The sequence below is a fragment of the Stegastes partitus genome, unplaced genomic scaffold (genome assembly GCF_000690725.1).
Source record: "Stegastes partitus isolate 25-593 unplaced genomic scaffold, Stegastes_partitus-1.0.2 Scaffold781, whole genome shotgun sequence".
In the NCBI taxonomy this organism is placed as follows: Eukaryota; Metazoa; Chordata; class Actinopteri; family Pomacentridae; genus Stegastes; species Stegastes partitus.
Window position 1 is genome coordinate 95,748 of NW_007578512.1, and position 25,576 is coordinate 121,323.

Consider the following 25,576-nt stretch of genomic DNA (forward strand, 5'->3'; position numbering starts at 1 on the left):
ATATATATATAAATCTATATGAACATATTTAATAGTTTTAGTGTGTCTCTTTGTGTGGAAAGAATCCTGATGTCACATAAACTGTAGGCAGTGTCCAACACACTTTTACTGTCATCTGCAGTGCATATTTAAATACATCTTAAAGCTAATTTTGTGCATGTATGACACAATAATTTTACCCATCAATTTTAACTTGGTGGCCCGGTGGTTAGCACCGTCGCCTCACAGCTAAAAGGTCGCTGGTTCGTGTAGTGGTGAGGACACCCGGGATCTTTCTGCGTGGAGTTTGCATGCTCTCCCCGTGCAGCGTGGGTTCTCTCCGGGTTCTCCGGCTTCCTCCCACACAGTCCAAAAACATGTTGAGGTTAGTTGGTGATTCTAACTTGTCCGTCAGTGTGAATGTGAGTGTGTTTGGTTGTCTGTCTCTAAGTGTAGCCCTGCGATAGACTGGTGACCTGTCCAGGGTGTCCCCTGCCTTCACCCTAAGTCAGCTGAGATAGACTCCAGCACCCTGAAACCCTAGTGAGGATTATGCGGTGTATAGATAACGGATGGATGGACAATTTTAACTTGGAGATAGCTCGGTGTAATTAAATATAGTTCCAGCAAGGGGTGCTCAGAGTCAGATTTATACAGAAACCCATTTGTTCACAGAAACACTAAGGAAAATGTAACAAGATTGCATACATATTCATTTAGAAAAATACTACAAGGTCCAAAAAGAAAGTAAAAAATCCTTCTGACAGCTTTAAGAACAGCCTCCTGCAAAGTACATTTTACTGTGCATTTTTCCAAGCATCCAGAAAACACACAAACATCCACTAAGCCACCCCAACTACACATTCAATCATCTGAAAAATAATGACCTATTTACAGGGACAAGAAGGAATGAAGAAATAGCTATTTGTAAGTTGCTCACGCACCTGCACACAAACACATTTCTTTACCCATCTTACTTGCAGGAGGCTACTGCGCCTGTGCGGACCGGAGGCAGATGCTGCCTTCACGGACATTGGAAAAATCTGAAGTATGAAGAGAAAAAAGGTATTAAAGTGAGCAAGTCGGCCCGTTTCTTGTAAAGGTTGTCTTTTTCTCCAAAACATTGCGAAATATCTTTTGGGGTTTCAAACATGACTTTATGAATGATATGCTGTAAAATACTTGGATTCATATTAAGCATTTATATGGACTTCAGTGAGAACACAAAAGTATTTACATTGATGTATGGGGGAAAAAAGGGCAACAGTCACCATTTCTTATTCTAAATGCTATCTTTTACACACCACAAAAGAAAACAAAGTATTTGTGTCTTCAAGTATCATTATCATGTAATTTAGTGTTGCATTCTTCTTTTCTTCTTCTGTCTTGTAGCTTGTTTAAACTATACTAGCTTTACATTGCTGTTAGCTAATTTAACACTTAATGACGCAGTAGCACCACAACTCATTTTCTGTGTTGATAAAACAAAATGACAACATTTAATTAGGTGTGGTTAACTTCAAGTTGGTTAGCTTAGTTGTAGAAATAAACCCACTACTGGTTACTGTCCAAGCAGAGTCAGAGAGCAGAGTTAGCAAAATAACAATTATGCTAAGTCATGCTAGCTGCGTCATAACTAGCTCGCTAGCAAACCTCTGCTAATGTTACAATGAAGGTATTTTTCCTAGGAGTAATGGGAAGATTAAAACTGAATAAAGCCACAACAAAAGTGAGTTAAGCCACTCAATACTGGACTCAGTGACTGTAATTGTCGAATAGCCAAGAATTTAACCTCACCACGACTGTTGTTTGGTGTAATTTGGTTATGTAAGTACCTGATTAGCTGCTGACAGGTGAAGGAGCTGTCGTCCGTTTGAGCTCTACTTCTGTTTCCTGTTGGCCAAACTACCACAATTGAACCTGCAGGCCAGTCTCATATAAATTCTGCCTCTGTTTCACAGAAGAAAAAGCACAAGTGAAACAACAAAGTGCAAATAGTTAAGTCTCACCTCTTGGCAGCCATCTTGGGAACGGCCCTCAACTGCTGTTTCAGTTTAACAAGACCTGGCTCCTTTTTAAGTGAAAGGTGAGAGAGCTATAGCTGCAATTTGCCATGTCCTCAGTGTGTGTCTTTAAGTTTTTCAGCTAAAAAACACTGCACAGTTGGTTCAATCTACTGTGACTGTAAAGTCTCTAGTTTCAGGGCCATTCGAAATGTGCTACTTTGCTTTGAGAATCAATGAGCTGCTGCTGCTCCCGCCTCTTTCAGGAAGAACACGCTGTCTGTGATTGGAAGCTGGAGCTGTCAATCACAGTTTGAGCTGGACAGCTATTGGTTACTTGGAATTCTGACTGACTTGTGGAACATTTTTATAATTAACAGTTTTTATGTTAAGTTTATAACAAGCACAAAACACAATAAAAATGGATTTTCACTCTATGAGAAGCTTTTTTCTTACTTTTTCTTTCTGCTTTGGTCTACTATGCAAGTGCACAGCGTGAGGGAAATTCCATATTTTGCTGGTTTCGCCATATTTTAATGCAGAGACTAGGATTTATTTATTTTTATTTTGGCTGTTTTATAAATGAACTGTGTGCCCTCCCATGTGAAGTTTTGTCTCTGATCCACTTAAGTTTGTGCTAAGGAGGCCAACTTGACCATTGTGACTTCCTATCTTGTCTCTCACAGGTATCAAAGGACCTAATTTTATGGGAGGATGAGCGGGAGACTGGCCCACATAAGTAACTCTATGGAGGCCTTGTTAGTGGAAAAAGTTAGACAAAACCCTGACAGTCTGACCCCCACCTTTCCCGACTGCTGGGAGGTTGTATCAGACACAAACTTACCTATCAGCTGGAGTGAGACTTTATACTTTGGCTCTTGCCTTTGGAAGGCATGAATCTCATATGCATATATACAGTTTATCGCAATATATAACTCTTCTTTGTGAGTTCACGTTTTGCAGAATTTAAACAACACACCCCACGCATGTGCCAGTGCATAACAACGCAGTTTTTTGGAGGCAGTCTTAACATTTTTGCCATTACAGAACTCAGCCATAGATTTCTATTTAGGATTCTTTAGGCGCTGAGTCTCCCTTTTGTTAATGATCCCAGGTCCAAGGGTTTCTCTTTCCCATTTTTAAACATGAACCAGCATCTTTTATTGTTTTGCTCAGTTATTGCAGTTTTATTGAAGCGCATTGCCTCTTTTTCCACCATCATCTGTCAGCTTCACACGACTTCACTGTTGCACAATCTGCCCGGCACTTTAGAATCAAAATCTCAACTCATTATTTATGAAATTACTTAATGTTCCAATTTTTCTATTGTTTTATAATAAAGCTAATTTTTTTTATAATGTCTTATTGTCATTGAGGAAGTCACTTTTACTGTTCATGCTGTATGAGCATGTAACAAATAAAAACTCTTGAATCTTGAAATAAATGCATTGTTGTTTTTACTCTTTATTTAGTCTGATACTGTCAAATAAATCTCTTTGACTTCGCTTTTCTCGTTAGTGTGCTTATTTTTATGGGTGTTATTTATCCAAAAAAATACAAATAAAAAAATTCACGTGATTGTGCCAACAGCTTTTGGTGCTTGAAAGTAGGAGTTTCGGCTGAGCACCTGAACGCAGCACGGGAGCTGGAGCGATGTAGAGAGAAGGAGAGGCAGAGGAGGAGGTGGAGGCAGACCGAGGAGAGGCATGAAGAATATTCCCGGGATCTAGGCTGACAGACGGGGAGAGCATCTCGTCTTCCCCTCGCTGGTTCTGGGGCCGACTGGAAGCGGAGGGAGGCCGGAGGACCGAGGACAGGATGGAGGAGGAGAGGAAGCAGTTCCTTTGCGGGGTGGTGGAAGGTAAGAGCGGCCGACTTCAGAACTGACCTCCTGTCGGATCATGTGATTGCTTCTTGCCTCCAGGGGATGATTTTTTTTTTATTGAACAGACCCACCGCTTGACCTACATTTGCGAGCGATCGTTTTGTCACCTGCTGTAGACAAGGAGGGCGGTGATGCGTTCGTGGAGACAGGACGAAGGAGGTCCGTGTGAGATGATGGTGTGGTGGTGATCAGTCAGGCTTGAAGTGGAGATCAAAGAGCAGGCGGGGGGGAAAAGCATCTAGTAATGTGTGGTTGAAAAGCTGCAGCCTGAAGGAAGCAAAAAAAGAAATTAAAAGAAAAAAAAAAAAAGAAAAAAAAAAGCTCTGGATAATGAAAATGACGAGGAGGATGATGGTGAGGATGAGGAGACTGTAGAGGTCTGATGGTATGACATGACAAGTGAGATGCTGAGGAGGATGTGAGGAAGAAGGCTGTGATAGTGATGGATGATAATGAGACAGTGAAGGTAACACAGAAAAGAAAATAACAGTTTGAAGACCTCAATGAAAGAAATGCCAGTGAAGCATCATCATTTTTGGAGATGATGAGGATGATGAAGATGATGATGATGAGGAGGATAATACTGTCAGTGGTAATAATGGCACTGATGATGCTACAGGTTGTGACTATCACAAAACAACAAATAAAAATTACTCAAGGAAACGTCAATGAAGAAGGTCAAGTCGCAGATTTCCTTGCTAATTTCAATATTAAGATAAAAACTTACAGTATTTTCTATTTCTATGTGAATTTATCTTACTATTTTAATTACTAAGATTGCACATGCAGATTCTATCCTATTTACACTACAAGACCATCATCGAAAAATTCCAATCAGGCTTTAGGGCTCGCCACAGCACAGAATCTACTGTACCCGAAGTTTCCAGTGACCTACTGCTGTTTTTAGACTCTGGTAATTGTGCCATTTTCTTAGGTTGGATCACCTTCCCTGTGCTGAACTGGTTTGAGTTGATTTACTGTTCCAGTAAAATTAGGAGTCGCCCCTCTTGTACTCTTCCAATCGCTTGTGGAGTACCTCAAGGTTCCATCTTAGGGCCCATTTTATTTTTTTATTTTTGTCCTCCCCCTTGGCTCCATTTTCAACAAACATAAACTCTCCTTTTACAGACGACTTCACCGCTATCGCATCCATCCTTAGCTGCCTGCAGGAGGTGAAGCGCTGGATGGCCAAAAAGTGCCAAACTTTATGCCCTTTGCAGGAATCTTGGTGCTATTTTTGACTCAGCAGCATGGAAATTTGACAAACACCTTCACTCTGTGGTGAAAGGGTGATTTCAGCTGAGGAATATATCTAAATTGAAATCTATGGTCCATTTAAATGACATAATGACCAGCTGGGCATTGACCGGTCCCTTGCACTGGCTAACTGTTAAATGCAGAACTGAATTGAAGGTTCTTTAAAAAAAAAGAAAATACAAAGTTAGGCATGGAACTTCTCTGCCGTTTGTACTCTACCTCAAGGCCTCTTAGATCTTCAGAACAACTACTTTTAACTGCTCCACGATTAAGGCTGTTGGGAAAAGGAAAAAAAGGGGCCTTTGTGATGAAAGCACAGACTTATGCTTTGAACCAAATGTTCATCTCAAATCTCAAGAGTTGTGGCTTTCATTTGCTCCCAGTGCTCTTAATATTTCAATACTTTAGACTTATTGATACTTTAGAATTCAACCTTACAAGTTGTTCTGTTTTTCATTTTTTTCTAACTTCATTTCTAAAAAAAAAGATATATTAATTTTTAAAATCACAAATCAGTATTGATAATATATTTTTAAAAAGTCAAGGCTGATAATGAGTCGGCCCCTAATAAAACAACTGGCAATGTTTTTTTTTTGGTTTTTTTTAAACTTTTTTATTTTTTATTTTTTTGAGCTGCAAGTTTGGAAATAGAAATGATTATTTTATTTTATTCAGTTACTTTGCTTATCATCTTTTAAATCCCTTTTAGTCCAAGACATCTTTCTAAATAAGAAAAATGCACATTGCAACTTGCTCAGATTGATGTTTTTAAATGTTTTTCTTTGTCTGAATTCCAGTCCAAAACCCCCAAACATCAATCTTACAGTGATTTATAACAGAAAACGGTACATTTTTTCACACTATTATTACTGTTGGCAGCCTAACCACTTAGCTGTCAAGTCACCCCCACATTTTAGACTTTATTGCTTATAAAATTACTTCACTAATTACTGAATATTTAAAAATAATTGCCAATTAATTTTCTGTGTATTTGGTTTCTCCACTGTCTCAGCTTTACGGCTCTATGAATCTCAGCTACACTGGTATCTCACAGACACACACACTCTGATTCTTATGCCTCCTCAAGCCTGTGTGTTTCTCAGCCCCATGTGGTGGCATCCAGCAGAGCTACTAATTGAGTTTGGCTTCGTGGGGAGCCCTCCACAGGACACACATACACGTAGGTAGACATGCCGTACACATGCACGCCCAAATAAATACAATAAAAAACAAAACCTCCAGAGGCATGCAGGGGAAAGCAGTCGGCATTGGAAGTGTATCTGATTTGATTCTCACTCTGACCCAGTTACTGTACACACACACACACACACACACACACACACACACACACACACACACACACACACACACACACACACACAGACTTTGCAGACTTATTCAAAAACACAAAGGAGGGAGAGGGACACTGGAGATGCTCCCATTTCTAAGAATAGAAAATGTGATGGAGAGTGTAGCCGGAGATGAATTATGCCGCTGCCAGTCGCAGCAGGGATGTGACCAAGTAAGCAGTGGAGGATCTTGTATTGTTTTGTGTGGCTGTGCAAGAAGCGCTGTAGCTGTGATGCTACACGGTGGAAAAAGAATCATCATTTTAAAACAGTTTTTTGTTTTGTTATTGATAATATCTAGTAAAACCAAAGTAGAAAAAAAACCTGTAAATTTGCACGTGAACTGTGAAGAAACGCCTCAGAACTGCAAATAATGTCCACAGCAAAAATTATACTATTTTTATTGCATTTAAATTAGCAACTAATGTGACTATTTTCACCATATTTGCTGTAATTTGAAAGAAATATTATGTATATTAGGATGTACAATAACATTTTTAAAATTGCATTTGTTCAATTAGCAATTAGTTTTTTTTACAATATGTAAAATCACACAGTTATACTGTATTTAAATTTGCTGAATGTATTATTTTACATGTTTGCCATCGGTTTTTACAGTGTGTAAAGCATTTCACATTTTTTAGCCAACAAATGTGGCATCCTTACTTTCAGATTTTCTCTCTCTCTCTTGTTTTTCTTTTTCTTTTTCAGGTTTTTAAGTGTAGCCTACAGTCCAGGGAATCATATATGATAAGTGTTTAGTATAAATTCACAAAGAATTAAGTTACACAAATGCAGTTTATTCCCATTGTGCAGTTTTACCCACCAAGCATACACGTTAAAGTACACTGACATTTGCAGCACATTTAAAGTGAAAGTCCGTTTGAGAGCTTACACAGCATATTTGCTTTCATGTACTGGTCAATAAAGAGGGAATTTGATATCTAGGAAATCATTTTAATGGACTGGTAAAGGATGTGATAGTAAACAGAGAAATTATAGAGGCAGCAGGACCCACAGAATAAATTAGTAGGCTACTGTAACAGTTTATGAGGTGTCCGTTGTCATGAAGCCTGAATTAATAGCTTTACATACTGCATCAGTCATGTGACTTAATTGTGCTCATTTCATTTTTTCTTCTGCAGGTTTCTATGGGAGGCCTTGGTCTATGGACCAGAGGAAAGTTCTCTTCCAGTGGTAAGTCTGCCACCACTCATTAATGCTCTGTACTCCAAGCAGCCAAAGTTACATTTTTACTCACTGTGGGTTCATTTTTCACTGCAATATCAAATCCTGCTCCCCTACGGAAACAGCACAGCAATGGCCAGAGGCAGAGAGATCTCGGAGATGAATTTTTGTATGTACAAAACAAAGATTTATGCCATAAATCTTTAAAAAAAAAAGAAAAAACAACCTAACACACGCAAAATGTTTCCAATGCCCACAGGTGATACCAATACTGAGAAAAAAAATGGTGACTCTAATATTATAGATACAGTCGTGACTCAATAATCCGACACTAAACGTAAAACCTTCTATGTCGGATAGCAAGGCTGTCGGATTGTCAAGACGGAGGTGGAGATACAAGGAGGGCCTGATGCCTGAAGGGTAACTTGTTGTTAATATTCATTGTTTATAGTTGTTATAATAACTAGTGTATTGTTAGAACACTACACATCGCTGGATTTCACGCCTAACTGACCCGTGCAATCGTGCACATTCCGGCCACTTCCACCCTCTCGGAGCGCTCCAACAGGGTGGAAGTGGCCGGAACACACAGGCAGTATTTGGCTGCTGATGCCAGTTTAGTTAGCGGTCACACTTCTGTTTCCACCATCGGTGGCGGCGGCAGCGGTGGCAGCAGGGGAATGGCAGATATACTCCACTGTTACCATCAGTGTTCACTTCCACAAACACTGAGCACACTCGCTGTGTATGAGGTCGTCGTGTCCTCTTCTGCGCATGCTGGACACTTTTGGGTCGTATGAAGTTCAATGAATGTGAATGAACTTCGGATTCAACAAAAAAATCTGAATTGAGCATTAAGTCCTGCAGTCTGAACGTAGCCAGTCTTTTGGATTGTTCAGTCAGATAATACGCCGCTATCCTTATTTGTGACATAAAACATCATGTCGAAGTCAGAATCCAAGGCTGTCGGTCTGTTAAGGCTATTTTTCATGGGTTCCGTTCGTTTTTCCTAAAAACCTGTCGGATAGCAAGGTTTTCGGATTGTTGAGGGTCGGATTATCAAGTCACTGTTACTGTATTTACATTTTAAATTTGTTTTCATAGATTATTTTTGCCAAATTTCTCAATGAGACATGTAGAGTAAAAGGGATTTCACTATTATCACGATTGCTGAAGCTTAAATTGAGTTGTTTTTCGAAAAACAGCACAATACAGATGATTTATTCAAAGCATCTTCCTGCTTTACAGTTGGCTCGGGTACGTGGTGTCATTTTGGCAGTTTTTAAAAAAGAGAACATGCCTTTCAAACCTGCTGGCAGGTTTTGTTTACGGTTCACAAGATTAAAGAAACTTGTGCTGCCACGAACCTGTTCGATGTTCATCTGCAGGCCGGCGTGCGCTGCTGCTATGTACACACAATCTGTGAGCGCAGGTGTCCGTGCATATGTTCCCTGGTCAGAAGGGATGTTTCTGTATTGTTCTTCATATAAATGGTGTGAAGCTCAGGAGCTGCTGATCTGACGCCTCTGGGCCCCAACCCAGCTGCACGCCTGTATTTCAGTGTCAGGCAGACATGAGAGAGCTCAGTGAGGCGGAATGACTCCAAAGCAAAGGCCAGGTTCATCCTCACTCCTGAGGCTCAGCTGTGGATGACAGGAGGCGAGACATGTGCTGCATTTGTTCTAATGGAAGGACGGAGACAGAGAGAGGGTTGAAGATGGGATGTGGGCCATGATCCCAGAGATATTGTTTTAGCCGCGTTGCCAGCAGGGCTGCAGCTGAAACATCTCAACAGCTATCGGATAGATTGCTATGAAGTCTTGCGCTCATAAATATTCTTCCAGAATATCATTTTTCCTATGTTGGACAAAAGCAATTTAAGGCAGATAAAATAAACATCCAAGATAATCAAATGTTCTATTCAGTGTGGTTGCTCCAAGAGGCAGAGATCTAATAAACAGACAGCAGATTCAAGCCTGTTTCAATCGAGACTGAACAAAACAGAGATAGCGCCTTAATGAGTATTCCACAACAGTTTTCTTTAACAGTTTTATTAGATCACCAAGAGAGACAAGCTCTTTAAGCACAAACCAGCTCACAGTGATTTCCATGACTGGAAGCTTTAGCAGATCATAAATAGATCAATTTGCAGTCAAAGTGACATTTAACCCAAGAATCCAAAAACCTGCCACCATAAAGGCATGTTATCTTTTAAAAATTGACAAAATTACCCCATTTATCACAGCTGGGAAACTCTAAAGCAGGAAAAACTGTTAGATTTTCAATTTTCCGACAGCCCTTGAACTTATCACTTCAAGCTTAAAATCACCAAAATCCCTTTATTCTACATATATCATTTAAAAATAGTCATAAAATAAACTATTAGCTTTAACCAGCTTCTGTTAAAAAACAAAAATTCTGCACTCTCCGACCCAACTGAGAAGCCATGAGTGACTCAGCTGTGAACAACAGTGATATAACAAAAAAATCTGGTAATTTTGGGCTGAATGGCTATGAACTGCAGGCTTTGTTTACACAACACAGATAAGAAACGAGTGTGGAAACAAATTAAAAATCTAAGTAGTGAAATATATATAGTGTGTAGAGCCACTGTGTTGTCTTTGGTAACACCTGTGAGCACTTGGAAAAATGCTGTACATGTTGATTTTTTTTCAATTTTCAATAAAGAACTGTTTTTATGGTTTATGGCATTATAACTTTGTCAAACTGCACTGAAGAGTTTGTTGAGCTCCATCTCCTTCTAGTCATGGTTGTGCTGTTTCTATAGAAGTGCAGGACTTTATATTGCAGTGAAAAATTAACTCACAGTGAGTATGTCAAGAAACAACACTGTGATAAATCCACTGTAAATTGATGCACTAATGAAGGATGGGCCATTCCCATTTCATGTGCATTCACCTTGCCCCATGTGTAAACCTCGGAGCTGTTAGGGAACCAATTAATTCTTGATGGCACACTGATCTTACATATAAGTGGAACAACATAAATCCCTGCTGTGAGCTGTGACACAGTTTTACAGTTCGGCAGCCAATGGTAACAGCTGTGTGCGTCTCCAGAGACAGCAGAGTCCCTCGGCTCTCGACTCTGCTCTTAAATATATGCAAAAAAAATATATACAACCGAATCATTAAAACACTCTGGTTTTGTTGGAATGATTGTATGAATTTGTAATTGAACAAACGGTGAAGTCACTAAAATATGACTTTTCAGGTGAAATGTTTGTAGTTTCGCAGCACTTTGCTAAAAACAGGCAATCACTGCTTCATGAAGCGACTCTTGGAATTAAATCGACTTCTAAAACTTTGTCAGTGTAGCGGCAGCTGAGTGTGTGGGCTCCACATTTATTTATAGACGGGGCTTTTTTAGACTCTAGCGCGGGGTGCAGGCACAATTCATACGCCGAGTGTTGCGTAAGATTGTAAGAGCAGAGATGTGTCTGCAGCGTGTGAAGCGTGTGATTGTGCATTTTAAGGGAAGGTAGGTTGCAGCTTCTGTGGAGGCGACTTACGTACCATCTGTCCAGGAAGTGAAGCAGAGAGAGACGGTGAGAACGCAGTCCACCCACGAATGACAAGAGAGACAAGAGCTGGTCCACGTCCAGAGAGAGAGAGACAGAGGACAATAATGAGGGTTGAATATGTGTGTATGAATACATGCTGATGCAGATATTGTTTCACTGCAAATACTACGCTCTATTTATAATTCAGGAGGTCATTTCCTGTAACTGAGGCGGCCTTTGAGCCTCACGATCAATACAGTGGATCTGATTTCTCGCAGCTTGTTGTGTTTTTGTTTTTTCTCTGTCCTCGCCTCATTAGCTCCTAATTTCTCCCTCTCTTTTGGCAAAGTTGCCATCTGACAATGCAGCTTTGGCCTCAAAATATGTAAAAGACTAACGCAGTTCAAAGCAGATAAATATGCAAATTACCAAAGATATTCGGTTTAAGATTTAATGTTGTCAAAATATAAGTAAAGTCTAATGCAAATATGAGCAACAACTGAGAGTAAAATATCAACAGAAAGAAGGAAAGTAGAAAAAATATCATCATGAATTAAAAAAAAAAAAAAACTTTTAAGGCGTCAGATTTCCAAAGTTATTTTAAAAGTCATCATGCAGCAGCTTTTAGTCCACACGAGACACCTAAGTGGAGAATTTTACCTTTTAAATTGCTCATAAAGTGTTCAGCAAAAAAATAAATATATGGTTATAGAGGAAAAAGTGGGTGAATAAAAGTTAAAGTTGAAATTATAAATCCTCTCTCTTATTAATTCACTTCCTTTCTTCTTACCTCTTTTCCATATTTTCAGCGTTTACAAATCAAGCCTTTAAAGCTTAGGCAGACATGTGGAAAAGGTCAGAATCTGGAATTACAGTCTTCCTTCTGTCCGACATCCGTCCCACCGGGTGAACTCGCTCTTTAAAGGTGCAAAAGTAGTCAAGTCAGCGTTTACTTGTGGCTTCACGCAGGATTCAAACACAAGTGAGAGGCTTCTGTTCGACACAGTCTATTCGTTGCACTTTATACTGTCTCACCTGAAATGAGAGAAAAGACCAGGGATTAGTGAGTTAGATTTTCTAAAGCTTGAAAAGAGAGTCAAGAGGAGGCGCAGAAGTCCAACCACTTTAATTGCAGGAGGCTAAAGGTTTATTATGGAATTTTTGTTCAGTGATGGCAAAAAAAAACCCAAAACAATCCTGCCTACCCCAGTTGTAAATCTGTACTTCGGTAACATGTACCTCTTCTGTTCATGTCTTTCTCCATCAGGATGCAGCGCTGGGGGTTGAACACCTACCTGTACGGGCCGAAAGACGACCTGAAGCATAGACTGTTGTGGAGAGAAGTCTATTCCCCTGAGGAGGAAGGTAACGACGCTTTACACATCCATATATCCTTATATCAATGATGTGTCAAGCCATTTATTCACTCAGATGTGCATCCATTTTCCCCTACAGATCTGTAAAAACTAAGTTTCATTCACCTACATAGCAAGTTTTAGGACAAAATATAACCTCTATCATAAACAGCTTTGGTAGCGTTACTTTAAAACTGTATTCCAATAAACTTACAAATTACCTGTTTGTAAAAAAAAATCATCATTGAGCTAATCCAAGTATGATAATATTGAAGTAATGTAGTTTCCCATTAATTCTGGATAACCTATTACCAAATATTTAAATAAAAGACAAGATAAAAGACATTTATATGGTGGCTTTTACACGTGGAACGGTAAATTATCATTGTTTAACCTATTTAAAAATGTATTTTGGTCTTGTAATCGTGCTCGTATGTAATTTAACAGTAATCTGATTACATTCTTTTATCTGTATCTTTAACAGAACAGAACCTTTTTTTTACATCCCAATTACACAATACTGCTTCATGTCTTCCGTTACTCCCAAAGCCTGAACATAAAGTCCTTCACTGTCATATTTATTAAGTTGCCTTTTTGACATTTCAAGTCAATTATTTTTCATGATAATCATAAAAGCAACAATTTCATGTGTTGTCAGATGTAATATTTTTCAAACACGCTATAGAGTCAAACTGATTTTCATCAGAGATACATGGAAAGAAGAGAATAGGGAAACATTGGTAGCACTTTAATATTCAACAGCTGTACCTGGTGTATCTAATGGAGGTATGCAGGAGGCTCAAGCTTGGCAGGTTATGCCTTGGACAGGCTGCAGATTTATAACAGGGCTAACACAAAACACACATACAGGCAACAGAATAACCAATTAACCCACAATGCATGCCAGACTATTGAGACAACCCACAGGGAGAACATGCAGACTATAAAAGTAATAAGGGCCCAGCTAACTAACAGGTTTAAATCCAAAACCTTCCTGATTTTAATCAACATTTTTGATCTCATATAGGCACTGTATTGACTGTAGTTCTCAGTCATGACCCAAAATTTCCATCTTCTTATTTTCCATTTTGTCCCACTTTAAACGGCCTCTACCTGAAATGAAAGTCAATCAAAGTACCTCTTTTCCTCTCAGGTCAGTTGCGCACTCTCATAATCGAGGCCCAGTCGAGAGGCTTGAGGTTCGTTTACGCCCTCTCTCCTGGTCAGGACATCGTCTTCTCGTCTTCCTGTGACATGACGCTACTCAAACGCAAGCTGAGACAGGTGTGTTGCGCTACACATGGCAAAAGCACTGCAGAAGTGTTGCTGTTTCATGCTTTGACCTCTGATGCGTCACCTCGTCTCTCTCTGCAGGTTTCAGACCTGGGTTGCCAGGCGTTTGCCATTCTGTTTGATGACATCGATCACTCCATGTGTCAGGCCGACAGCGAGGCCTTCGCTTCATTCGCCCATGCTCAGGTCACCGTAACCAATGAGATGTACCGGTTCTTGGGGGAACCACCTGTCTTCCTATTCTGCCCTACAGGTAGGACTAAAAGTCAAGAACTTCATAAGATCTGACACTGGCAGGTTCACTGCATCTACGTGAAACTCCCTTTCTTTCTTTCTTTCTTTCTCTCTGTAGAGTACTGCGGTTCTCTGTGCTCTCCCAGTGTATCCAAGTCTCCCTACCTGCAAACTGTTGGAGAGGACCTGCTGCCCAACATTACAGTCATATGGACAGGTGGGACACAAACAAACACTGTAGATGTGGCTGTAATCCTGCAGACATTCTGCTTTTTAGCCTCATTAGTTGACCGAATCAGAACACACACACACACACACAGAGGCAAAACACAGCTCAGCATGCACACATGCAAATAAGCGCAGGCACAAATCCTCACAACCTCCTCCACAAAGCAGAAAACGATTTAGGTGAACATCCGCCCACACGCATATGGAAGTACAGTAGAAACACACACACATTATCGCCTACTCGCCTTTTGCTCGTTTCTTGAATTTTTTATCGCTTGTCTCTATATTTCTACCTTAGAAGCTTTTCTATTGTAGCTTTTTACCGTTTATACAATCATGTTTAAAATGTTTATGGCACAGTAATGTCTTTTTAGCATTACATCAGCATTACAGGATAGGCTGCTTGTGTATTGTTCCAGCATGGGTCACAAAAATGCCATTTATGAGTAAAACGTGGCAAAATTAAACCAACTATGGCATGTCACAGAGGAAACTTTTGTTCCTTTGCTTCTTAACTTTTAAACTGCTCTGTTTATATAGTTTCTAAAGATCAGTGGTAGACTTGGGTCTGATCTCTAACCGTCTGAGAACATCATGCTTTTGGAAACTGGCTGGGACGAGTTGTCGGGAGTTGTTTTCTACATATTTTGCCGCAGAGGCAACACCTGCTCCTGTGTAAAATAAGTTCTGACAAGTGCTTCGGGGAGGTTTGTGTTAAAAAAGAAACACCCCGCCGACAGCTTGGCATGCAAAATACGCAACAAAGCTTTATCAGAAAATATGTGTCACTGTGTCATGTAAACATCTTGCGACTGTTGTTTCTCTCCCCCAGCAGTTTTTAAACATTTTTGCCGCAGAAGACTCTCAAAGCATAAAGATGTGATGATCATCAGAACTTTACATTTTGACGGGTGGTTCAGATTTGACACAGCTCTTAGGCAGAAAAGTCAGAAAATTCAAATAGGCTGATCAGTCTAAAAAATGTGATCGAGCTTGTTTATCAAACCTTCAGGCTTCCACTCGTCACTTCTCTCCTTCTCTCTGTCCCCTCAGGGAGCAAGGTGATTTCCAGGAAGCTGTCTGTGGACTGCCTGGCAGAGGTGGAGTCTGTCCTCCAGCGTCCTCCGCTCATCTGGGACAACCTGCATGCCAACGACTACGACTCCAGGCGTCTCTTCTTGGGGCCGTTCAAGGGTCGAGAGCCTCAGCTGAGGAGCCACCTGAGGGGCCTCCTGCTCAACCCCAACTGCGAGTTTGAAGCCAACTACATCCCGCTGCACACGCTGGGAAGCTGGCACAGAACTGGGAAAGAGGAGATGAAAGGTGAGGGGTGGCCAAGGCGCAAGGAAGGAGGAAGCAGCAGTAATGAGACGGGAGATAGCTTGAGTTAATAAACTAATATTGGCTCCGCCAGACCACATCCATGTACAGTTAATCCCATTGCTTCCCAGAGAATATTTTAATAAGCCAGTGTTGCTTGGCAACAAGCAATATTTTAACCACAAGACAATTCTATCTGATATTACTTAACAAATAAATAAACTTCCAGGAATTAAAGCTCCATCTGTTGTCCTAGAAAAGTCACTCAGCTACAGTTACACGTGGTAAAAATACAGACCAGCACCAATGTTCATCTGCTTTCATTGCAGAGTCATTTCATCAGCCTGTTTCACTCTCTGTGTTCCCAAAGTTTTACATTTGATGAATTGTGTCACACTCATAAAATAGCAGAGCCGTAATAGCCCCTGCGTCACCTTCATTTGACGCTGGGATCACATTCGCTGCCTTTCATTTACTGTGACCGTAAAATACATGGAAGCAGGGCCGGGTGAGAGCAAGGCGAGACAAGGGAATTAGATGGAAAATGGTAGGAACAGAGAAGCAGTGTAGCGTGTGATGTTCTGAAGACTGGGTGGAGGGGAGAGGTGGCGATGGAGGAATAATTGCTCCGTGTGATGAAGGAAGAAATGAGCGGAGAGCCGGTTCCCTCGGCGGAGGAGAAACGCGGCGCCGGGCTGGAGGACACGTAGGCTTTAAGGGAGGAGATTTGAAAAGAGATGTGGAGGCCTGTGATGGGATTGGAACTGGGAGAGGAATTTTAATGACTGCAGGAAAATTTGCTGTGCAACTCTGTGGTGTAGTAGTTTGCCTATAGTATGGTATATGGCAGACTGATTATGCAAAATGATGTGAAGGAGGGGTGAGATACTCTATGAATATAAATGAGGATCCTCACAGATGTTCTAATGTTATGTGTGCTGTAGATGAGGAGTGTGAGTACTGTCCTGATAGAGCTCTCTCTGCTGCACTACACGACTGGATGGAGGAGCTCAACCAACCTCTGCAAGCAGGTAGAAAACACACTGGTGCTAGTTTGTACTGTTCAAGTAAACCAACTGAATGTCTCCAAGCCTGCATTATTTACAGTGCGCTATTCTGTTATGAAACACAACTTGTATGGGTTTTTACAGGCCGGCAGAGCTCGAGGACAGACCAGCGCTCCTCCGTCCCGACATCTCGTTGCAAAACTCCCGACAGGTCCGACTGCCCTTCCACCTTCAGAGGAAGCTCCGCCGTGGCCAAACTCCCAGTCTTCCCTCTCAACTCCAGCTCCCCTCCCTCCTCACCCACCAAGGGGGAGAGGGAACCTCGAGAGGGGGAGAAAAGGAGGCCGAACCAGCCGAGCCAACCCAACCACCAGCCTCCAGGATCCAGACCCGGGGCGCCTCCGGGCGGAGGCCGGGGACAGCGGGCCCAGGGTCGGGGGGTGTGTAGTGGGAAGGGCCTGCTGAGTGAGTCCCAGGTGCGGCTGCTGGTTGGTCTTCACTATCTCCCCCACGAGCATGGCCCGTCGGCCCAGAAACTGCTGCAGGATCTGACTTGGCTGAAGAGCAACTGCCACGTGGTCGGCGTTAACAGCAAGAAGGCGCCGCCTCAGAAGGTCAGTGACGATTTTGTGTGGAATCTTTAACTTGCGGCAAATAAGAAGAACGTGACCTAATTTATGAACCTAATCTCACCTCTAACTCTGCATGTAACTCCACCCACTTCATAATTTTTGAAAAATGTCCCTTCCGAGAAAAGTGGAATAACCACACAGGATCACAATGTACCCATACCACATAGCATGTCTTCTGTCCCCTGAAGCAGACACTGACGGAGTGGTGAAAAGTAATTAGGTACATTTACTTAAGTTCTGTACAACTATGAGGTACTTGTATGTGACTGGACAATTTCTACTGTATGCTAAGTTCTGCTTCTACTCCTCTGCATTTCAGAGACAAATAATGTACTTTCTACTTCACTACATGTATCTGGCTGCTTCTGTTACTATTAAGATGATGATTTTACATAATATATATGACATAAAAAGCTTTTAAAATACAACACATAGTTAAATATTAAACCAGTGACTTCCAACCTTTATGATGTCCATCGTCAGGGTCATATTTGAATTATCTATGAGCCTTCACAGCTCCACCGAATAGTGTTTTTCCCTCTAAACTTCTCACACGGTTTCAATTTAATACATTTAAAATGACCCAATATCTCATCAAAAATCACTTTAGAGAAAAAAAAAATATCCACAGACTCTCTTTTTAATCACGTGACAACCCCATAGATTTGTCTGTCATCCCTGTATATAAAACTGTATGAAAAGCAGTTCAAACTAGCTCCATCTGCAGCAGCTACAACAGTAATGTGCTGCTGACACACTGATGCTTCACTGTTAATAATCTAATTATGCTATATACAATCCTATATCAGTTAGAGTGACCAAACCAGTGCTTTTACTTCAACTATTTAACTACATTTTTTTTGGCTAGTATTTTAATTAAATATGATTTTTCATGCAGGACTTGTAGTGGAGTATTTTTACATTGCTGTATTGGTACTTTTAATTAAGTAAAGGATCTGAATACTTCTTCCACCGCTATGGAGGACCATTGTGGGTCCAAGTCATATCAATTCAAGTTTTTGGCACCAGCCCCACTAAGCTGGAGTTCGTGTACACAACAGTGGTGCTATCGGGGGACCATCCTGCCATCTGCAACCATTCCTGAGCCATATGGCTGAAGGGAGGGAATCGAGTCTTCTGCAGACAGTGAGAGCACAAGGCCAAACCCTTGCACGCAAACTGTAAAATAGGAAGTAATAGGTTAACAAAAAGTATGGCATACTCCTGTGAATATTGAGTCTCAGTCATGGTATAGGCTTGACAGGACTTTTTCGTTTAAATATATACATTTCAGGATGTGGATAAGTCCCAAATGATTGACTCTATATCAGTATTCACGTCGCAAGATTGAGAATAATATAAAACAGTAGAAGCATGTTGAGCCATTTTCAACCCACAAAATGCCGACTTTCATAAATTTGGTAGAAATGTTAAAATCAGCATCAACATTCATGTGTTTCATCACAGTTCACATCATTTAGTTTACAGCTCAAACAACATGTTGCAATTAAAAACTGATTTGTGATGCCTGCTGCGAAGAAGCATCCCCACATCATGATGCTGCCACCGCCGTGCTTCACGGTGGGGATGCTGCGCTTGTGATGATGTGCGTCACAGTCACATCATTTAGTTTATAGCTCAGAAAACATGTTTCAGTACCTCTTTGCATCTGCCCTCAGGTTGATGAGTGGCGTGGGCGAGCCTCCAGGTTCCTGTCTCTGTGTGAAGACATAGCACAGCTCCACTGCAGCGTCGTGGGCGGGGCCAACAGGGCTGTACTCTATGACCTTTACCCTTATGTGTGGGACCTGAGGAACACAGCTCTGGTTGCAAAGGCCTTCATATGCTGGCTGGGTAAGGATATAGACAAACAGAAGCAAAAAAACAATACAGGAATACAGAATTAGTTTAACTGTGACGTGTATTCTGTTACTGTTATCATACTGGAGCTGCTGTAATTAGAGGGCATAATCAATTAAGTTGATGCTGAAAATCTGCTGGCATCAGTATTTTTAACTACAGCATGTTTTTCAACTTTAGTTCATTATTAAAAGTGGTTTTCTTAGTGTAATTGTTGCACCATGTTGGCTCAAGTCATTGGTCAGCTGCACCGAAGTCTGACTTGGTGTGTTTACAAAACTAAAGAATTTTAAATTATTCCTGAACGAAAAAGTGATTCGTACATTGTACACCAGGGCATCACTGTGTCACACTCAAACACCTGAAGAGAAAACACACAAGCACTATTTGGAGCACAGGCACCTTATTATCTGTTTCCTTCTCTCCTTATCTCTGTGCTCACATATGCTGGTTTTAATTACAGCCATTTCCAATAAAGCTGTTCTCATTTAAATGTCAGACAATGGAACGAATATGAAATAGTGACTAAAAAAGGCCCATTAAGACTACATGGTAACTATGTTGTGCTATTGTGTAGCACAATATAGCATAGTTTAGTGCACTATACTTTAGTGTGCAGTGTCTATAAAAAGTGAAAATTTTTCCCCTTTATTGCTTTTCAACACTGAATTACGGTCAATTTAATTTGGCCTTTTTGACAAGAATTTACAAGTAACGCTTCTTTCATGCCTACTTCCAAGTAGCATTCCCATGTCATGATGCTGCCACCACCGTGCCTTAAGATGAGGATGGTCTACAGTGTTTGGAGCCCACCGAATGTTGTGTCCTATCTGACTACCAAAATGCACAATTTAGGTCTCATCAGACCAAAGAACCTTATTCCAGTTGACTTCAGAGCCTCCCACATGCCTTCTAGTGAACTCTAGCCAAGATTTTATGTAAGCTTTTTCAACAGTGGCGTGTTCTTTGCCACTCTCCAATAAAGCTTTGACTGGTGAAGAACAGGCAACTGTTGCTGTGTGCACATTCTCTCATCTCAACCACGGAAGCCTGTTACTCCTTCAGAGAAGCCAAAGGTGTCTTGGTGGCCAATCGCACCAGTCTCTTGTGCAGTCACTGAGCTTTAGATTTATGCATGTGCCATATTCCTTCCATTCTCTTTATTCCAACAATACTGTGCCTATAGTCTAGTGCTAATATACCAGTAGTATCCTGAGCTAAACCAACTTCTACTTTGAGTATATACAGTAGTACTGCTAAGTTAATACTTAAGTTAGAAGAGAAAGGTGCTGTAGGTGTTCGTGTGGTGTTGTTGTCTCCTTTTAATGAAACTTTCTTTTCTCTTACACTCTACCCACTTACTCATCTACGTCACTTAGATGGACGAGTGTTGAGTGACAGCTCCACCCTCGGCTCCTGGAGGAACTGCTTCCACTGTGAGTAGGCATGGCGTTTACGCTTTTTGTCTCCCTGTCACTGCCTGAAATAACTAACTTCCATGCAACATTCAGTCATTACGTCTTCGCACGAGCTCAGCAGATAACACTGCAGTGAGGACTGAACTACCAGTTGTGCTTCAAATATTTATGACAAAAGCATAAAAACTGAAAGAAGTTCATTTCAGCCAACATCTCTTGAGGTGGTTTAATGCTGTAAACCACTGAATTTTTATGCTCGCATAAATGTTTAAAGGCATGCGATCATTTTCCATCTGCGCTGATGACTTTCAGGGCTTTTCCTTGGCTATAAGCTTTTCCCCAGAGTGACATGTTGTCTGTGGCAGGGTGTGGGAAGACCACAGGAGCAGATCTACTGGGAGTGGAGTCCGAGCCATGGGTGTTCAAAGGAGGAGTGTCTGGGGAGGTGCAGGTAGGGTGTGTTTGTTAGAAATGCAGTGTGTCATGGATTTGTTTTTTGTGTATCTGCGCATGCTTGTGTTCTTAAATTTTTAATAATATGTGACTCGGCTCTGTCAAGTTCATTCCTTAAAACTGCCTATTATGTGCGTTTGTTTGTTGCTGTGTAGATGCTTCTCCCGATAGGCAGCAGCAGTGAACTTTTCACCCATCCTCCTCCTCTCTTCCCTACCTCTCGTCTCTACAACATCAGGCCGTACCACAGTAAAGACAAGGTAGGAGAAGTCTCACCCACACATGTAACAACAGGATAATTCATCAAATATCACAGGAGTCAAGATGTTGAAATATTTGTGTTACTTTCTACAGTTCCACTATACAGTCATTGCAAATTAATTGCAAAGCTGCCGTGGAACTACTTATCTTTTCAGAAACACAACCTGGGAGCAAACCAAAAGGGAAGAACTTTTTAGGTCATGGAGATGCTCAGATTTGGAAAGTCATGGAAAATTTATGATTTTTTCCATCACTAACCTTGTACAGACAAACGCTGCAAAATTTATCGTAGAGTTTTCAAAGGACCCCGACTGTTTGGTCACCTGTAGATTTTTGGTTCCACGTTGATGCACTGATGTCAGGAAACACATGCAGTAACAAACCAAAACTATGTCTATAATGCTAATATTTATTGTGTTTTTGGGACAGTTTGTGGTATAAACACCAACCTTGTCAGAAAAAAAGTAGTCCTCATGGGGATCTGTGAGGCAAAATGTAATTTTGGGGGTTTTGTTGGTGGTTAGGGGTAATGTGTGAACTGAGGTTAGGTTAAAATTAGAGTTAGGACTGAATTAATTAAGATGAGAGTTAGGTTGTCCACCATAGATGGAAGTCAGTGCAATGTCCTAACAGAGATGACAGAATGTCCAACCATGATCGTGTCTGTGTAGGTGGAGCTGTATCGGATGGTCCGCCAACTTCACCTGAGGACTCAGGGTGGCCAAGAGTCCAGTTCAGCACATCCAGATGTCATAGGAGACAGGTCTGTACACGTGAAAGAGAAAATGTGAAAAGGAGATAGGGTCATTGGGTGTTTCTCATAACAGAATGACTTGCAAACCAGGTATTAAAAATTGAATACCTCATTTTGTCCCCCTAGATGTCTTGGACCGTGCCTGGCGTTGTGCCCAGAGTACAGCTTTATCTTGGAGGATGAGCTCGGTGTTTGCGGCTGTGTGTTAGGCATCTTGGATGTTCGCTCCTTTGCCAAGCGGTGCCAGGCCAGCTGGATACCCGCCATGAGGGACAAATACCCACCCAAAGGGAGCACACACCCCAACACACAGGTGAACATGAGGATATTATGCAGAACAAGAAGTCCTTTCATTTCTTGTTTTGAATAAAAACGATTATGTCATTCTGTGTGAGAGTGACAGCGAAACGAAAGTCACTGTTTGAAAAAGCTCAGATTAAATCTCGACTACAGTTCGCCAGAAGGCACGTGGGAGACTCTGAAGTCAAGTGGAGAAAGGTTATTTGGTCTGATGAGACCAAGATTTAACATTTTGGCTGCTCTCCCACAAAGCTGTGACTGGTGAAAAACAGGAGAAACTGCTGAAGCTTTTAACTCCTTCAGAGTCATAGGTGTCTTGGCGGCCTCCATCACTAGTTAAGATGGATTTAACTGAGATTTTCTTGTATCCATCCCCTAACCTTTTCACAGAGCTGCTTTGAGTGTCCATTTGTCATCATGGTGTAGTTATAGCCAGTAGTACCGATTCACCAGTGACTGGACCTTTCAGATTCATGTGTTTTTATACCACTATTTCTTTTATCACATTCAGTGCACTCAGATGATCTCCATTTCGCTAACTGAGTGACTTGTAGCACCAACTGGCTGCACCTGTGCCGAATTACAAGACTTTTGCAATCACTTTTTGTCCATTTTGTATTTTCAATGAATTGATATTGGTGGTATAAATCAGTTTTCACTTTGACACGAAGGAGTCTTTTTTGGGATAAGTTCTCGTCAAAAAAAGCCAAATTAAATTGACCACGATTCAGTGTTGAAAAGCAATAAAAAGGAGGGGAACTTCCAAGGGGGTGAGTACTTTTTATAGGCAATATAACACATCAGGTAGCGTTATGCACAAACAGTTGAGATGTATCACTACATGCTGCCACACCATCTGGATCCCTCTGTGAAGGATTAAGAACGCACTGGGAAGTTGGTGGCACGCACAGGTAAACAAAGAAAATAACACACACATATACCTACTACCACACTTAGACAAACAGAGATTGAATTTAAGATGGTGTTTTACAGCCACCTGCAGCATTCTCGCTATATTTGTCTTGGATTCTTGTCTGTTCATTGGCAGGCTTATATTAAACCAGATTTGATGGTTGTGTTGAATATAGTGCAGTTAACAGAAAGAGCTCCATTGGTAGCTATGGTAGAGATAAGAATCTGTGTTGTTGCCCATCAAGACAAACGTTTCAAAGAGCCAAACAGAGCTGGTGGTGAGCAACACAAACAGTCATACCCTGACAACTGCGGAGGGTTTATGTGCGTCATGGTGCACGCTGACAGTGATGCTGTGGATGACTGTCGTTCACAGCCAAGGGTGTGAAGGTAATAAGAGTTTCCAGCTGAAGGCTTTAGTGTCTGTCAAAGTCAAAGTGGCTAAAAATAGTTAACGGTGTCACAATGCCAGTTGTTTTTGCTTTATTGCACACAGCAGCACATTACTAGTGTTGTACATAATTAAAGTTTAGCTCTATGTATAGATGTGTTGTACTCTTGAAGAATAGGTGGCGAAAACATCCCTGCAAGCAATTTCCATTCCAGGAAAAAAAAAGTGTTTGCCAGCTTCTTGTACAGTCGTACATTATGCTAATTAAAGAAGTCTGTCTCTACAAAATAAAAGCTGCTGATTCAGTGAGACTGTTATTGCTGTTGATGCTACAATGTACTTAAATTTAATTCAGGGAAATTTGGAGTTATGATGACGATTACTCTTTATATTGTCTGTTTAATTTACTTACTGGGGCGCTGTGTAACTTGAAAGTGAGATATATGGCTGATTAGTAACATCTAGTGGCAGCTGTGGGGAACTACAATAACGTAGCACTATTCTGCACTAAGAGGAAAAATGATTATCAGCAACATATTTTGTGTCTTCTCTGTGCAGGACTTGATCCAGTTAATGGAGGAGGACCAGGGTGAGTACCCAGACTCGCTCCTGTATCACTTCCCCTCTCAGCTGAGACTGGACGCCCTTCCCGAGCTGGTGGACATCAGCGTCAGCCGCACTCTGCTCACCGCCCTCCTCACTGCACTCAAGGCCAACGGTAAGCTCAGAGTTGGTGTGTGTGCTCGGGTGACCAAACGTCCTGTTTTCACGTCCTGTCCTGGCCGTCCTGGTTTTAAATGTACTGAAATTATAATGGAGTGTCCTGGTTTTCGGTAATCAAAATATGGCCACCCTAATGTGTGCGATCCTTATTTGTGAATACTGAAACTGCTACCTGTCTCACGTATGACACTCAAATATTGGTACTATTCAAAAGGCTCTGGAAATGACTGATGCACAAAAATGTGCACGCTGTTTTAGTAACATTAATCTCTCCGTGCTAATTAAGAAAGATTGGAGATTAACAGAAAAGCAGATGATCATGACTGCTGAAGTTCTGCCGTTGAATTTTCCTTGATCACTGAACTAACTTGTAGTGTTTTCTTTCCCTTGTTGATTGTGTGTTCGCAGGTTCTCAGGGTGTGTTCTGTGAGGTGCAGCCTACAGACCGTCAGAGGCTGGAGTTCCTGACCAAACTGGGCTTCTTAGAGATCCTCAGAGGAGAAGCCAGGAGCAGAGAGGGGGTGGTGCTGGGGAGGCTGCTCTGAACATAAAAAAACACACACACACACACACACACACACACACACACTCTCACGCACACACACACCACCAGAAACAACAAAAACACTCACACACACAAAGGCACCGACACACACAGAAACATGTTAGGAAACACCGTATGTGCAGCACAGCGTAGTGACAACTAAGCTTTGCAAAGAAGCAGGGTCTGCGTTTCCTCCGTCAAGAGAGGGAAATTTTTATTTTTTTTTTCGAGGGACAATTCTGGATTCCTTTGAGTCTGTGTGGCAGTAATGGGGATGAACCCAGAGATTTCTGAGGGATTTACAAAACATAACATAAGCTTTCAGTTGAAACCTTTAGCAAAGCTTCTCAGATTCCGCCCCTGTCTGAGGATTACACGATTCCTTCGAGTTTCAAGGAAGGCAGGAGAGGTTGAGACGGGAGCAGAGCGCTGGATCACAGCAGCTAGAACATACCCCTCTGTGGAACATGGGCCAGGCCATCATATGCACCTTTTCTTTAAAGGTTCTCTGTGTAACATTTAGACAACCCTTATTGTTAATGACAGTGGTGGCTGTTAAGTGAACTGACACGGCACTAAAGGTAGAGATTGATCTGACCATACAAGACTAGAGTTTAATCAAAGTAAAGTAATCTCAATCATCTTTGGTGGTGCTAAGCCCAGGATGCAGTGATGGTGCCCCTGTGAAATACCGATGGTCGTATTGTTGA

At 41.4% G+C, this 25,576-nt stretch overlaps 1 protein-coding gene across 1 annotated transcript; it reads left to right on the top strand.

Moving 5' to 3' along the window:
• The first annotated feature begins 3,731 nt into the window (after positions 1-3,731).
• On the top strand, positions 3,732-24,867 carry LOC103364799 (bifunctional protein NCOAT). Its single transcript, XM_008292060.1, has 17 exons — positions 3,732-3,843; positions 7,619-7,670; positions 12,449-12,546; positions 13,690-13,820; positions 13,911-14,082; positions 14,182-14,280; positions 15,345-15,614; positions 16,556-16,642; positions 16,763-17,232; positions 18,930-19,104; positions 20,490-20,546; positions 20,894-20,979; positions 21,137-21,241; positions 21,914-22,005; positions 22,123-22,309; positions 24,158-24,317; positions 24,731-24,867. The coding sequence occupies exons 1-17, from the start codon at positions 3,801-3,803 to the stop codon at positions 24,865-24,867; spliced, it is 2,421 nt and encodes an 806-aa protein (XP_008290282.1). The 5' UTR covers positions 3,732-3,800.
• Positions 24,868-25,576: the final 709 nt, after the last annotated feature.

What these genes read in the sequence shown, in the direction of transcription:
- LOC103364799 (XM_008292060.1), top strand. Translation starts at nt 3,801, where the DNA reads ATGGAGGAGGAGAGGAAGCAGTTCCTTTGCGGGGTGGTGGAAG. An exon ending in CATTACAGTCATATGGACAG is followed by an intron (nt 14,281 to 15,344) that starts GTGGGACACAAA and finishes CTGTCCCCTCAG; the next exon opens with GGAGCAAGGTGATTTCCAGG. An exon ending in CGTACCACAGTAAAGACAAG is followed by an intron (nt 21,242 to 21,913) that starts GTAGGAGAAGTC and finishes GTGTCTGTGTAG; the next exon opens with GTGGAGCTGTATCGGATGGT.